At 41.8% G+C, this 14,164-nt stretch overlaps 1 protein-coding gene across 1 annotated transcript in view; it reads left to right on the forward strand.

Annotated features, from left to right (window-relative positions):
- Window positions 1-14,164, forward strand: part of usp6nl (USP6 N-terminal like) — a 107,068-nt gene that overhangs the window by 9,377 nt on the left and 83,527 nt on the right. Inside the window, exon 2 of the mRNA XM_078281461.1 lies at window positions 4,951-5,057. Within this exon, the coding sequence (XP_078137587.1) occupies window positions 5,054-5,057 (4 nt within the window). The 5' untranslated portion in view covers window positions 4,951-5,053. The remainder of the gene's footprint in view (window positions 1-4,950; window positions 5,058-14,164) is intronic.

The raw sequence follows: 14,164 nt of genomic DNA on the forward strand, positions 1-14,164 counted from the left end.
GTGTGTGTGTGTGTGTGTGTGTGTGTGTGTGTGTGCGAGCACACTGCATTGGCTCCTGACCCTGCATCAGATGTAACTAACCTCGTGTCCAATAAACACAGCGGCGTTTGGCCAGTATGGGTTTACCAAAGGGCCGAGACAGATCATTTTGGATAAATCTGCCACCAGCAGTCTGTTCTCAAATTTCAGTTTGGACTGTTTTCATGACAGCGGGTAGTTACTACTGCACTTCCCAGAGGTCTAACCAGTCTGAGGTTTACATGGTTACTCTTTAACACATCATAACAGCAGCCTCACATCCCTCACAGCTGCCGGCCTGCTGCCTTTACAACACAGAACAAAAGAGGTCTTGTTTCTCGAGTTGCTTTGTGGTTTGACAGAGATGGGTCTTTGAAGGTGAATAGATTTTACATTGAAGCTGCCACTAATGACTGTTTAGTACAGTTATTCATTATCTTACCGTAAACTTCGGCAAAAAAAAATCTGAAAACGTGCCACAAAACAACTTAAAAAGTGGCAAAAACATTGAAAGAAAGCGCCAAATGCGTCGGCAAAAATTAAAAATAACTTCAGAAAAAAAAAAACGTTGAAAAAGCGACAAAACCTAGGCGGGGCCAAAATTTATTATGAACCTTAATTGATATGCGGGGCTGGATCAAAACCTGCAAGGGGCCGGATTTGACACATGTGGATTAGATGGATCTTGTTGGATCATTTCAGAATAAAAGCTGCCTAACTGACAACAAGAAGACATTGACCATCGTCAAACTTGCTGTTACAGCTCTGATAAAGACTATACGCTACCCGCGCAGTGCCAAACTGTGGAAAGACAAAGTTAGTAATAATTAGCTGGTGGTGAGCATCTAGCAGCTATAGAGTGTGAATATTGGACTTATATTTCTCAGGGGGCCTGAAACATGACTCCGAATGAGTGCTAATGTTGCTTTGTGTCTATATATTTATATTTATACGTTTATACATAGACAGTGTTGTGTTGCACTGTCCCTAAGCCAACTAATGTTTATTTTCCGTGACTATGTTTACATGCACATATAATTCTGTTTTTTGCTAGCCTGGATGCCAGCCGACCTTAGCCCCGCCCACAACATTTGAGGTCGGGAAGTACGGTCTGGACTTGATCCGTTGTGCAGCAACTATGCTCGAACCAGAGCTGTTCGGACCAATCAAATTGGCAGGGCGGGCTTTATACGATGATGGACAGATGATCAATATTACGGTCTCTTTTCTCTGATGCCTCAGATGAACACGTCTTCAGCCTGGTCTCCTTCGTCGTCTGTCCATTTTTTAAACACGGGCATGTCGCGCTCCAACCGTGTTCTGACAGGACCGACAAATGCGATAAGATTTGTTTGCTGTATTGTCGAGTTCTAATCCTAAACGGAGAACTTGTTCGTATATGCATTCACCTTTTACTATTTCTCTCAAAACCGATGATCGTGTCGGTAATTACACCGGCAAAGATCGTTTACACTCATCTTCTAGTTCTTCCAGCGTGCGTGCATTTGAGTTCTGTTGACAACTATCATCATCATCACTAGCATAGGTTGAGTCCTTTGCAGCGGCCCGGGGTTCAAGTCCGACCTGCAGCCCTTTGCTGCGTGTCATCCCCCATCTCTCTCCCACCTTTCCTGTCTGTTCACTGTCACTATCAAATAAAGGGAAATAGGCCAAAAAAGGCCTTACTCAGAATATGGTGTCATGGAAATATGGTCATATTTGGAATAATTGTGGAATATTAGTGTGCATGTAAACGTACTCCATGTCAATACATGTAGTCACATCAAGTTTATTTATTAAGCCCAAAATCCCAGGTTTTGAGGGCTTTATAACGCTTAGGTCTTTGATTCCAATAAGGAAAAATATCACAAAAAACTGTACATCTGTTGGTAATTAATGCCATTATTTTGTGAATGATCATTTGATCATAAACCTTCAAATTGTAAAAGAAAATGGCCATCTTAAGTTTTTAGACTGAGACCGTCCAAAAGCCACAGATATTTAATGTGCAGTGATATAATACAAGGGAAAGCAGCAGATCCTCACATTTGAGAGGCATGAACCTCATAATGTTTGGGATGTATGCTTGATAAATTGTTTAGAAGTTTAATCAATGATCTTTTGACCTCCGAATCCAGTTGAGTCTCCGTGAACGGAGCCCCGCTGTGGTCGATTGGCTGCGGGGAGTCCAGCTCTGTTAGTGTCAGTCTTGATAACTGGCCAGTGTCCCAGCTCGGGGGCAGAGATGGACATATGGTGGCTCTAATCCCAGGTCACAGCCTCCAAGCTAATGGGGTTTTTCCATAGGCCTGGATGGGTCCGCTTTAGTCCCGCTGAGCCAAGCCAAGCCCTGATGACATGTGTTTTCCACTACAGCCCCACAGCAGGGGATAGCCTCGCCGCTGTGGGTGGTAATAATTTATACTTTATTAATCCCGCAAGGGAAATTACAATTTTTGCAATTCTGTGGTTATTGAATTACACACGCACACGCTCAGTACCTCTACATGCACTAATGGAGAGATGTCAGAGTGAAGGGGCTGCCCATGGAAAGGCGCTGCGAGCAGTTGGGGGTTCGGTGCCTTACTCAAGAGCTGGGTAGTGCCCAGGAGGTGAAATGGCACCTCTCCAGCTACCAGTCCACCACAAGGGGGTAAGCTTCTCCACGGACCGCGAACCTCCTATGGCGCCATTTTGATGCTACCTATCTCACGTTATGGCTCCGTAGCAGACGTTTTTGTAAAAACAGGCTGACAACAGGCTCTACTACTGTCGCATAGTAGAGGAATTACCGGAGAAGGCAGTTTCTGTTGGTCCATTCTTATATACTGTCTATGGTCCACCACCATACTTTGGTCCAAATGGGGACTTGAACCAGCAACCCTCCGGTTCCCAACCCAACTCCCTACTGACTGAGCTACTGCCACCCCATGACGCATGCCTTTGGTGTGGGAAATCTGGGTTTGATTCCTACTGCGATGCATCAATCAATGTGTCCCTGAGCGAGACTCTTAACCCCTAGTTGCTCCAGAGGCGTGCGGCCTCGGACATGTATAGCAATTGTAAGTCGCTTTGGATAAAAGCGTCAGCTAAATGACATGTAATGTAATGTAATGTAATGACCCGACTATGGCCAACTACAAGCCGGTCCCCTGTGTCGTGTCCATTAGGGCGGGGCATTATCAATATGATAATTTATCGTCTTTCATTGGAATCATGTTGAGATGAAATCATATATCGATATATCGTAATATACAATTACGTTGTCTACATCAGTGATTCTCAAACTTTTTCACATCAAGGACCCCTAAACTGACACAAATTAGACCACGGAACCCAATCTGATAAGACTTTGTCCCAGATGTTGTATTACAGAAAGAGAATGAAACCCATGAGCAAAATAGTCATACAACCTGTCATTGTGTTACTAATGGATGAAATTATAGTGAAAATAAATGATTCCCCTTTTTGTTGGGGAACCCCTTCAAGGACCCCTGGTTGAGAACCACTGGTCTACATTGATAATAAGAAGCACATACTGACTCAATTTTCTCAGAAAATCAAAGCTTTTAAAATATGAGGATTTGTTTAGTTGTTTTCCTCTTGATTTAATACTTTGGGTTTTGGATGTTTGATTGGACAAAACAGTTAATTTAAAGACGTCACCTTGGTTATTTTTTCTGTTATTTTATACAGTAAAAAATTCATATGTTATTCCAAAAACTACTAAAGAGACAAATTGATGACAAAATGTATCATTAGTAGCAGCCAGATGCTCGTCTTTGTTACAAACCGCCTCAAAGGCCGCGTTCACCATCAAACCCCAGCTGCACTTTAACTCTGCTAAATAGTTTTCAAACCTCCTCTAAACCCAATTGTAAATTAAATGACGATGACAATGATGGGGATAACAAAGCCCCTAAGGCAGTATCAGCTCTCTTTCTCTCTCTCTCCACCTGTGGTGGGAATGCATCTCTGCACAGATTGCCACCCTGCTGCTTATTTGTCACTCCCCGTGCTGCTGACCTGTGCTGTTTTTTTTTGCTCGCAGCCCTGGAGGAGATTGGATCCACCAGCATCTGCAGTAGTCGTGCTCATGGTAACATCGGAGGGTAGAAGGGTAGGGGGGGGGGGAGGTGGGCTTAATTTCTCTATCACCTGCATCATTTCCCCCCATCTACCTTCCTGCCAACCCCTCCCTACTTCACCTCATCCAGCAAGCATCTGCAGAGTGATCAAATTACCCACTATTTACCGCATACTATCATCAGATTACCGTTATTTAGTCCAATGGCCGGGGTGATTCGAATGAACACACACACACACACACACACACACACACACACACACACACACACACACACACACACACACACACACACACACACACACACACACACACACAACCAAGGCTGTTCATTCACCCGCCCTGTGCCCTTCCATTTCTCTCCCAGTGACGATGGTAATGAGCTGGTCCACATCCTTAATCAACTGTGTGTGTGTGTGTGCAGATGTTTGTGTGTGTGAGAGGTTTGTTTGAGACAGTATTTGTCCATTTCAGTGACTTTTTTGAATGCATCTGTTTACTTTGGAATGAAAAGGGCCTACTTTCTTTATCAGTTTTCCCTCAATTTATTAATTTGTCTATGAAATGTCTGTCCATCGCAGTTTCCCAAAGCCCAAAATAATGACTTCCGATGCTTTGTTTTGTCTGACCAGCAGTCTGAAACCCCAACAATATTCAGTTTACAGTGATATAAGACTAATCCACAAAGTTTAGAAGCTGGAGTTTGCAAACGTTTGGCATTTTGTGCCTGGTAGATTCTTGAGAGCCGGCAAAACAAACCTTTTTGAAATTGTTCCCAACACTTGTTCAGTGTATTGTAGATGTGCAGAAGTGATTTCATGTTTTTCTTTTGCGTTCCTCCTCAGGTCATGAGTGCCTCTAGGAAAGACCTAGTGGAGAATAACCTCACCTGTCCAAAGCCCCGCCCTACCTGGGCCTCGCCCTGCCCCCCAACCCTGGACTCCCACCATGAGTAAGTTCCTGACTTTTTACTAATTCATCAAAAACTGTCTGCCTGGTCATGTGTACGCTCCTCCACTGGCTGCTTTGTTGGTGTGATGCATATTGCAGGATATTATGTAGGGGTGGAGCAATACATCGGTCTGGATCGACATATCGATTCAAAGATCCGCGATCCAATAGTATCGATGCAAATTGAAAACATCGATAACATATCGTCTGTAAGGTGCCCCTTCATTTTAGCGTCCCACTTTATTTTATTCTTTTTATTAACAAACAATAGTTTGTTTTTCACTTAAATGCCCGGAAGAACTCAGTTATAAAACTGACAAATCATATTTAGTTTATTTTGTGAGTTGGTATAAATGTAACTGTGTTAAATGGAGATATGATATCGTCTGGTTTCGATCGCAGGTTCCTGAATTGAATCGAATCGAAAATCAAACAGTGACAGACTTTAATTTATCAGCAAATACTGTATCGTTGTCCAAAGAATCAATATAATATCGTATCGTGATTTACACCCCGTAGTGTGATTTTAGTTTGTCTTGTTTTATACTCCGGTAAAATAACCTGTTGTCTATTATTTTTAAATTAGGAAGCATAAAACACCACGAAGACACGCCCTCGAGGTTTCTGGAGTTACGTTTCAAATGGTTTTGCACAGTATAGGAATTCTGGGAACCGTGTTTTCAGAAACACACATCCAATTGTATTTGTGTATTTGTGCAGTCGTGTATTTGTGTCGTGGTTTGTATTTCAATCTGACCAGAGACTAGAGATTTATATGAGCCACTAGGCTAAAGCTGGTACATTTATATTCTAGTGATGTCAGTTACTGTGAGCGACTAAAACTAAAACTATTTTAAGAGAGAGTTTTTTGTTTTTGGAACCAGCATTTCGAGGCCATTGGAGGAACTGCAGATTAAGACACTTCTGTCGTTACTTTGGCTTGCGGTTTTGGTGAAATCAACAGTATTGTTTGACTTTTCTAATGCTGTTACTGTGGTTGGAGGTGTTTCTCAGCTTTGGTGGGTGAGGTATACCGTTTTAATGAACATTAAAATAGATTTTGGTCTGTACAGTCATCAGCTGTACAGGTTGGTGGGAACAGGGTAGTCTGAGAAATGATTTGAAGATGATTGTAGTATTGCACGGATGCAGTGTTTAAGATGTGGCATCAATACGCTGGATCCTCCCTGCTCGCCCCCACCCGGACCCCCGATGGCAGAAACATATGGCACAGACGTGCTGCAACCCTCACCGCCTTATAACTCATCAATCACACCGCAAAGCATGATGGGAGGGCAAATGTAGCAGGATGTGCAGTCCATCAGCTCCATCTACTGTGTGTGTGTGTGTGTGGGTGTGGGTGCGCCCCGCACACGCCTCTAAGCTCTTGCACAGTTGCATGTCAGTGTGCCTGTAATGGCACGGCCTCACATGTCCGCTCAGTGTGAGTCATCCAGCGAGGCCAGACTGCAGTATACATGTGTGTAACGTCTAACACACACACACACACACACACACACACACACACACACACACACACACACACACACACACACACTGCATCAGATGATAATTTGCACCATGAGGGGGTGTGTCCTTTGTTTCTGCTGAACATGAGACTGGGTGATATGCACATCATGAGTATATTACTATATACCAATGTATGTCGTGTTGAGGTAAATATATGCAAAATCCATGATACGTAATCATAAAATGAAATTATTTAATGCGATTATCTGCATTCCACTGTTATTATGCATTACCAAAAATATTTGTAATCATAATTTGGGAACAGAATTCTGCAAAATAGAAGATGATATTGAATTCTTGCCAAGCCTTTGCTGAACTGGAGAACTGTGTGGATCCTTGTTTATGTAAACAACATTACAGACTTCATCTATCTGTTAGAGTGATGGCGCTCTGTCATTCAGACGTTGAGTGAAAGAACCACAAGTGCTTTCTGTTCTCTCACAGGCTGCAAGTATGGATTTTTTTCAAATCTTAGTTTTGCCGTCGAAGCCGTAATTAATGAACATCGGGAGGCGAGTGGAAAAAGCACATTTCTAATAGCGCATCTGACGTGAGAAATGTCTCCTCAACAACTAAATTTGGCTCATTCCTGGTGTTTCGTGGCTTACTGACTTTTGTTCTTTGTGGAAAGGAAATTATAATCGAGTTATAAATGGCGACAAGACATGCTTTAAAATGATCTCTTGTGTTGCTGTTTTCGGCATATCATTCAGACGTGTCTCTCTCGTGTCAAAAGCGATACGGAAATGCTACTAGGGATGCACCAATCTTTGTAATACTTCTTTTCTCCGGATACCATTTTCAAAGCTGCTGACTCGATACGGGCCCTCTCTGTTGCCCTGATTTTAAAATCTGTAAATCTTGTATCATTGGGATCGTTGGGAAACATTTAAGTGTATATATATATATATATATATTAACTGTTTGTGCTTTAGGAAACACTTTCACAATAATTTGTAATGTGAATATGATGACAAACGAGCAGACTGGGTGTGAGAAAATGTCATCACTTGATCGTAACACAGCCTTTAAGGCCTGGAAAAGACGATAAGATATGTAAGATACATGTCAATAATACCAAACTCTCCGACAATGTTGACTCGCATGTCAATTTATTGTCCACCGTGAAGCTAAACATGTTTGAAATATGAAAGATTTATTTGCTCTTTGATATCAGGTCTTCACATTCTCCAGCTCTGCCCTCTCAGACCTTGTTTAGTTCACTTCACAGATAAGGACTGAACAGGAGCCAGCGTTTCCTCCTGCCAGCAGTTGTTAATTCACTGTGTGCCGTTTGCCTCGCCAGTGTTTCTCTGTGCTGAGCTGTGAGGCTGTAGATCTGTGTACCAGGGAGCTGGGACTGGGTTACCAGGGCAACCCAGCGCCTGTGAGGCGTTGACCGCAAGCCGATTGGATTAAGCAGACGCTGCTGAAGAGGAGGGCTGAGAGGTTTAACCCGATTACTGCCTTCGTGTGTGTGTGTGTGTGTGTGTGTGTGTGTGTGTGTCAGGGGAGGTTAGGTGGTTGGTCTGATTGATTGGGAGTGATGAAACTCGAAGAAAGTGTGATTGATGAGCTGAGTCATGTAACAGTGGGAAAAAGCCACCAGCAGCTTGGTGGTGTACGCGCCAGCTGCTTCGTTTCGATTGTCCAGATCTAATTTTCATAATATGATAATGTCTCTGCCCGCTAGGACTGGGTGTCGTTCCAAATTTTCGATTACCGATACCGTGACTTTGATACCGGTTCCTGAACGATACTTTTTGCGATACCAATTTTATAAAATCCATTTTAACAAAATTAAGGCAATTAATCAGTTTAATTTCATTTTTAGCTCCTGCTAGGGCTGGGCGACATGAAGAAAATATTTTTGACCAAATATCTCAACATCTATATTGCGACAACAATGTATGGTTGACAATTGGTGCTTTTACAAAATATTTTCACAGTTAGATTTTAGATAATCATCAGTAGTGTGGATATAATGGCTGAGTGGTTATGGGCAGATAATAGAACAGATGGAACAATCTGGTAAGTTCAGAAAATGGCATCACTTTACTGTAATGCAGCCTTTAAAACCAGGACAAGACGACACAGAGCCATATTTCGATATCCAGAATCTAAGACGATATCTAGCCTCATATCACGATATCGATATAATATCGATATATTGCCCAACCTAGGCATGGGCCGATATGAGATTCTGGCGGTATGATAACCTTCAGCAAAAAATATCACGGTTTCACGGTATTGCAATTACAGTTTTAAAATGTTTTATTTTGAAATGTCTGGGCAAAAAAAAAAAACGTTCTGTCCTTGACAACTCATAAAAAACAGTTCACACCGCAGGAACAGTATGACGGTAAGTTTTAGTGGTGTTGAAACGTGACTTTTTCAAACCGCGGTATACCTTCAAACCGGTAACCGGCCCGTGCCTAGCCTAGCCCAGCCCTAGCTCCTACTACGTGAGCCCTGTCTCTGTGTAACGTAAAGTTTTTCCTGCGTACCCCTTCGACGTGTAACGTTAGACAGCCAATCAATTATCAGCATTATTAGAGCTTGGTAATTGCATGCTGCGTGCTTATTGGCTCACTGACGCTGATGAGATTTACTCCTTAGGTATTGAATGACGAGCCATTTTTTTTTGATACATGATACTAAGGAGGCGATTCGGTCGGTGCCCAAAAAGCATTGAATACGGTACCCAGCCCTACTGCCGGCCTAATCTCCCCATAAACAACTTAAATAGCACAACATACACAGAGAGAGAGAGAGATAACACGAGATGAACAGCTTTGGTTCGGTTATTGTAGTCTAAAATGTGACCTGAATGTGCTTTGTAAGCAGCCGGCGCTCTGGGAGAAAGGCTTTTATGCGTTTCATTAATTATCTCAACCTTTGATAGACTCCCTCTCTTGCCTGGAGATGGTTGACGGTGTTGATATCCTGAGCTAATTACCTTAATTACCCCCCTACGACACACACACACACACACACACACACACACACACACACACACACACACACACACAAACAGGGCCGCTGGCCGGGGGCAGGGCGGGGTTAGTTTCCTCTAACGAGTCTCTTAACAAGGATGGATGACTCACTCTGGATGGTCTGAATTTTAGTGGAAAAAGAGAAAAGAGGGGACAGAAAGAGGTACAAAAGAAGGAATTTGTGTTGCTGTAAATTTACTTACTCTAAGGTGCTGTACTTCTGGGGGGGGGGGGTTCTCACAGTGGGCTCTGGGGTCCCTCAGGGCTTCCAGGTCTGCAACAAAGTGCGAAATGCATCATTAGTAGTGACGTTTTTGATGTGAAAGCTTTCATTCCAATTCAGACCAGAACAACCAAAATTGTGTGTAATTTATTTTCCTTTTTCCTTTCTGAGCAGCCTTGTGTACAAAGTATGAAATGGAAAAAAAACAGCAGGAAGGTAGGAGAAGGAGGAAGATGTTTTTCATAAATGTATCATCAAATACAGTGTGGTCAAAAGGCAAGATGTCTGAATAGATACAAAGGAAGTACATGTATATGCAAACACACACATCATCTGCATATACAAACACTGATGGACTTGCTTTGGTTCTCAGATTGATCTCAGATGTAGCTAACATGAGGCGAAAAAGTGTTATTTATAAAATTAAATAAAATCATTCTCATTAGTATACATTCAGAACCCCACCAGGCCCGATTAATTTTTTGTCCCAAAAGGAACACTTAACGTTAAAACACTTAGCGGAAATGACGAGCGGTCGGCTCGGCTCGCCGCCTCTCAAAATCTGACGAAAATCTTTTAAACTGATTTTAAAAAAACAAAAAAAGCCTGGTTTTAATGACAACTCAACTCCTGGCATATGCTCCTGTTGATCTTCAACACTGTTTTGAAAGAATGAAAATAATGAGAGTAACAAGTAAACCAGCTTTAAAGGTGCAATTCGTAATACTGACAGCTAGCGTTTGAAATATTTACCGCACTCCAAATTAAAAATACTGGAGAGAGTCGTCTCTCCCGACCCCACCTCCCCAGACTCGAAGTTTACGGGGGGTTGCCAGGTTGGGAACGCAGCATCAAACAATGTTGCTAGACGCTTGTCTCGCATAGCCAGACATTACTCCACAGCGCAGCGGAGTAGCTAACGTTAGATGCTGGCTATGTTGATGTCTTTTTGGGCTCTAAGCTGCCTTTATCTTTCAAATACATCTCTAATATTTAGCCAGGTTTTATTACGTCTCTGGTCATGCAACTGTTTAGAAACATTCTGAGGTTGTTTTTTAGGTCGGGTAGAATCTATCTCCGTTGATCCCGTTTGTTTGTTTGCTGCTTCCATGGCTGTACTACAGCTGTAGCGCACTGGGTTTACGTTTCTACAGGTATATCTGGCAACCTGGCCCGGCTGACAAAATGGGCAGTTGATAGCAACACACAGGCCAAAACACAAACAGACATTCTGTCAGGGAACGGAAATTTCAAAGGAAATAATACTGGCTTCAGCATTGTTGCCAGGAAAGAGAGTTTTTCAACTTAGCATGTTTACGTAATATCTGATGACATATTGTGGTCATTTTTGGATTAAATACAGTAAATATATTATATGTTACACCTTTTAAAAGTGACCTATTTTCTTTATAAATAGTGCTGTGCAGTGGATGTGACGGTGGCTCATACTTTGGGAAATGGCTCATTTCTAAAAGTAACTGATATATATTTATAAAGAAACATAAGTGTTAAATCGGAGAACGGTATTTGGTGTGGTGGTAGCACGCCCCCACACCCATCCGCCTTGCCAAAGCAGTCGAGCTAGGGGAAAACACAGAGTACCTTAATAAAGTCCTCACAGGTTTCTCAGGGTCAAAACTTTATTAGATGCTCGTGATCTTCTGCTCTGTCCAGATCTCATGCCCCCCATCCCTTCAGGCCGGATTGCGATGTGACAAATAATATTATCTGTGAATTGGGCAAGCTGTTTGCCCAAACAGCACACAGTCATTATGTCTGTTAATGATACACTGCAGCGCCGTCTGCCTGTAGCGAAATGAAGCCCAGCTTTTCCCCCCACAGACCAGCACTGTTGTAGGAAATGGATTCACAGCAGAGTGATGACAGTGGAAGCAGAGGAGATTGATGACAAATGAGGGAGAGACAGAGCTATGTAACGTTTTATTGGTGTTGTATAAACAGCGCAGTTAAATGAAGATAATGGCTCTGCAAAGACTGAGGCGGGCAGGGACTCAGTATGTCGTCCATAGAAATACTGTAAATGGAGGGAGAGAGGAAGAAGCTCCAACGTAGTTAATAAGTTCCTATTTATATTCTGTTTCTTCCTGTAGAGGCCTCGTATGCTTTTTCCTGTAAGAACAACAGATCAGTTCAGATCAGGGAAACAGACAGAAATGATAAATAACAATAATAGATATGAATAGGACTTAAATTCATTAAACAAAAAAAATAGTTTTTTCCATTATAGATTCCGGGCCCTATTTTAACGATCGAAGCGCACAGCGCAGGTGCGTTTAGGGCGTGTACGAATTCACTTTTGCTAGTTTAATGGCGGAAAAAAGGGTCTGTGCGCCTGTTCAAAAGAGTTGTACTTAGTGTCTTCATTAATTCATAGGTGTGTTTTGGGCGTAACATGCAATAAACCAATCAGTGAAACAATGAAATGCTGCGCTATTGACTTCAGACCAGGGTTTTGTTGGTCAATGGCGCCATCACTTCCCGCTGCCTCAAGATAGCAATACGCCAAAAATGCACCTGAACACACCTCCCTGGAAGACCAGCACGCCCATGGGCGCACAGATGGGCGCAGGTGCATTTGCTATTTAAACGACGCGGGCGCTGGACGGGGCATTGACAACTGAGTCGGTCTTAAACTAGCAAAGCCACTTGCGTCGGGCTTTGCGCTGCGCTGCACCAGGTGCAAGATAGGGCCCTCAGTCTCAATAGAATTCACAGCAGTTGGATACATCTACCATATACAGTGTGCTATTTTTTTTTTTTATCATACTTTGTTTGCTATTTGAAAAGAAATTAACAAACAACCACATACTGATTGTTGATTGTATTGAACTTTGTATTACATTTTTCTGGCCATTTTAGGCCTTTGTTAGACAGGAAATGGGGAGAGAGAGGGGGAATGACATGCAGCAAAGGGCCGCAGGTTGGAATCAAACTCATGGCTGGTTTTTTCTTGTAGAAATTTTAACTTTTTGGTACTTTCAAAAATGTTTTTGTCTGTAGATCTGTAGCAATTCCAAATTTTGCTGTACAATTAATTGACTCAGAAACAATTGCAATTAACAATATAATTGTCTCTTTGAGTCGTATTTAAAAATATTATGTATTACTTTCTTAAACAAATTAAAGTTTTGAATGAATCCCAGCATACGTCTTTTGGTTATAAATCACTGTCATGTGACCCAGATAATGTAATAACACAAATACACAGCCTATGAAATAAGCCACGCCTTATTATCATAAAACATTTTTTCTAACTATATCCCCCCCCCCTTGTCATTTTTGTTGCCATGAACAGTTATAGGGTCAAGTGCCAACAATGACAATTGAAATAATAATAAAACGATATAGTCCGACCAATAATCACGTATATAATTACAATTTGGTATATCTAAACAAAATCAAGAATTACCAGTCATACGCCTTAAGACCTCAGCTAATGTTAGTAATGAATTGCGGTTAGATAAAGAAACCATGATTATTAAAAAAGAAATTACAATTATGTAATAATTGTTACAGGCCTATTTGTCTGTCAAAAATATCAAAACCGCCGCACATTTCTTTACCAGACCTGATCATACAATGGCCAGTCAGTGTTAAATAGCCATTTGTTCCCCTTTCATTGTTTCTACCTGAATAAACTCAGAAGAACAGCCCAACAACATTGCTGGGAAATGTCATATTTTACATATATCCAAATTGCTAACGTGACATTTTAAAGCTTTAGTGCGTAACTTTTTGATAGTAATGAACGTCCGTTACATTCAAGCCGTTGCCAAATGAGTTGCTACAAAGCTAATTAAGACTATCAGCTCCACACAACTCTCTCTGGATTTCTCAGAATGACTATTTTCAGAAGTTTGTGGTGTCCGCTGACTTTCCCGCGCAGAAGCTCTAGTGAAGATAATGACCTCTTCTGAAGAGTCCATCATGTTTTGTCAATCCTCCGTGTCCTCCTTGGCTACTAGCAACTGCGTGGAGGAGGGGTGGGGGCGCGTGCGCGATCACGGAAGGCTTGTATCATGTGGACGCGCCGAACTTAGAATTCCTCATTGGGGAGACAGAAACTATGCACTATAGCTTTAAATATCCCATTTTCGACATTACATTTTCTAATTATTTATGAATACCTGACACGATATTTGAAAATGTAAATCATTCCATGTTTATATTTAAAATTCTTACAGTTTTTGTACATCACAGATTTACAACAAATGACATAAATCACATAAAATGCAAGTTATAGGTGTATTTTCTCTTCTTCATTGCCAATCCTTTTCCAAAAATTAGACAACAGACACCCTAAAATTATTTTGTTTTTTACACAGTCCATGTTGTTGT

This window comes from Sander vitreus, chromosome 23 (genome assembly GCF_031162955.1).
Source record: "Sander vitreus isolate 19-12246 chromosome 23, sanVit1, whole genome shotgun sequence".
In the NCBI taxonomy this organism is placed as follows: domain Eukaryota; kingdom Metazoa; phylum Chordata; class Actinopteri; order Perciformes; family Percidae; genus Sander; species Sander vitreus.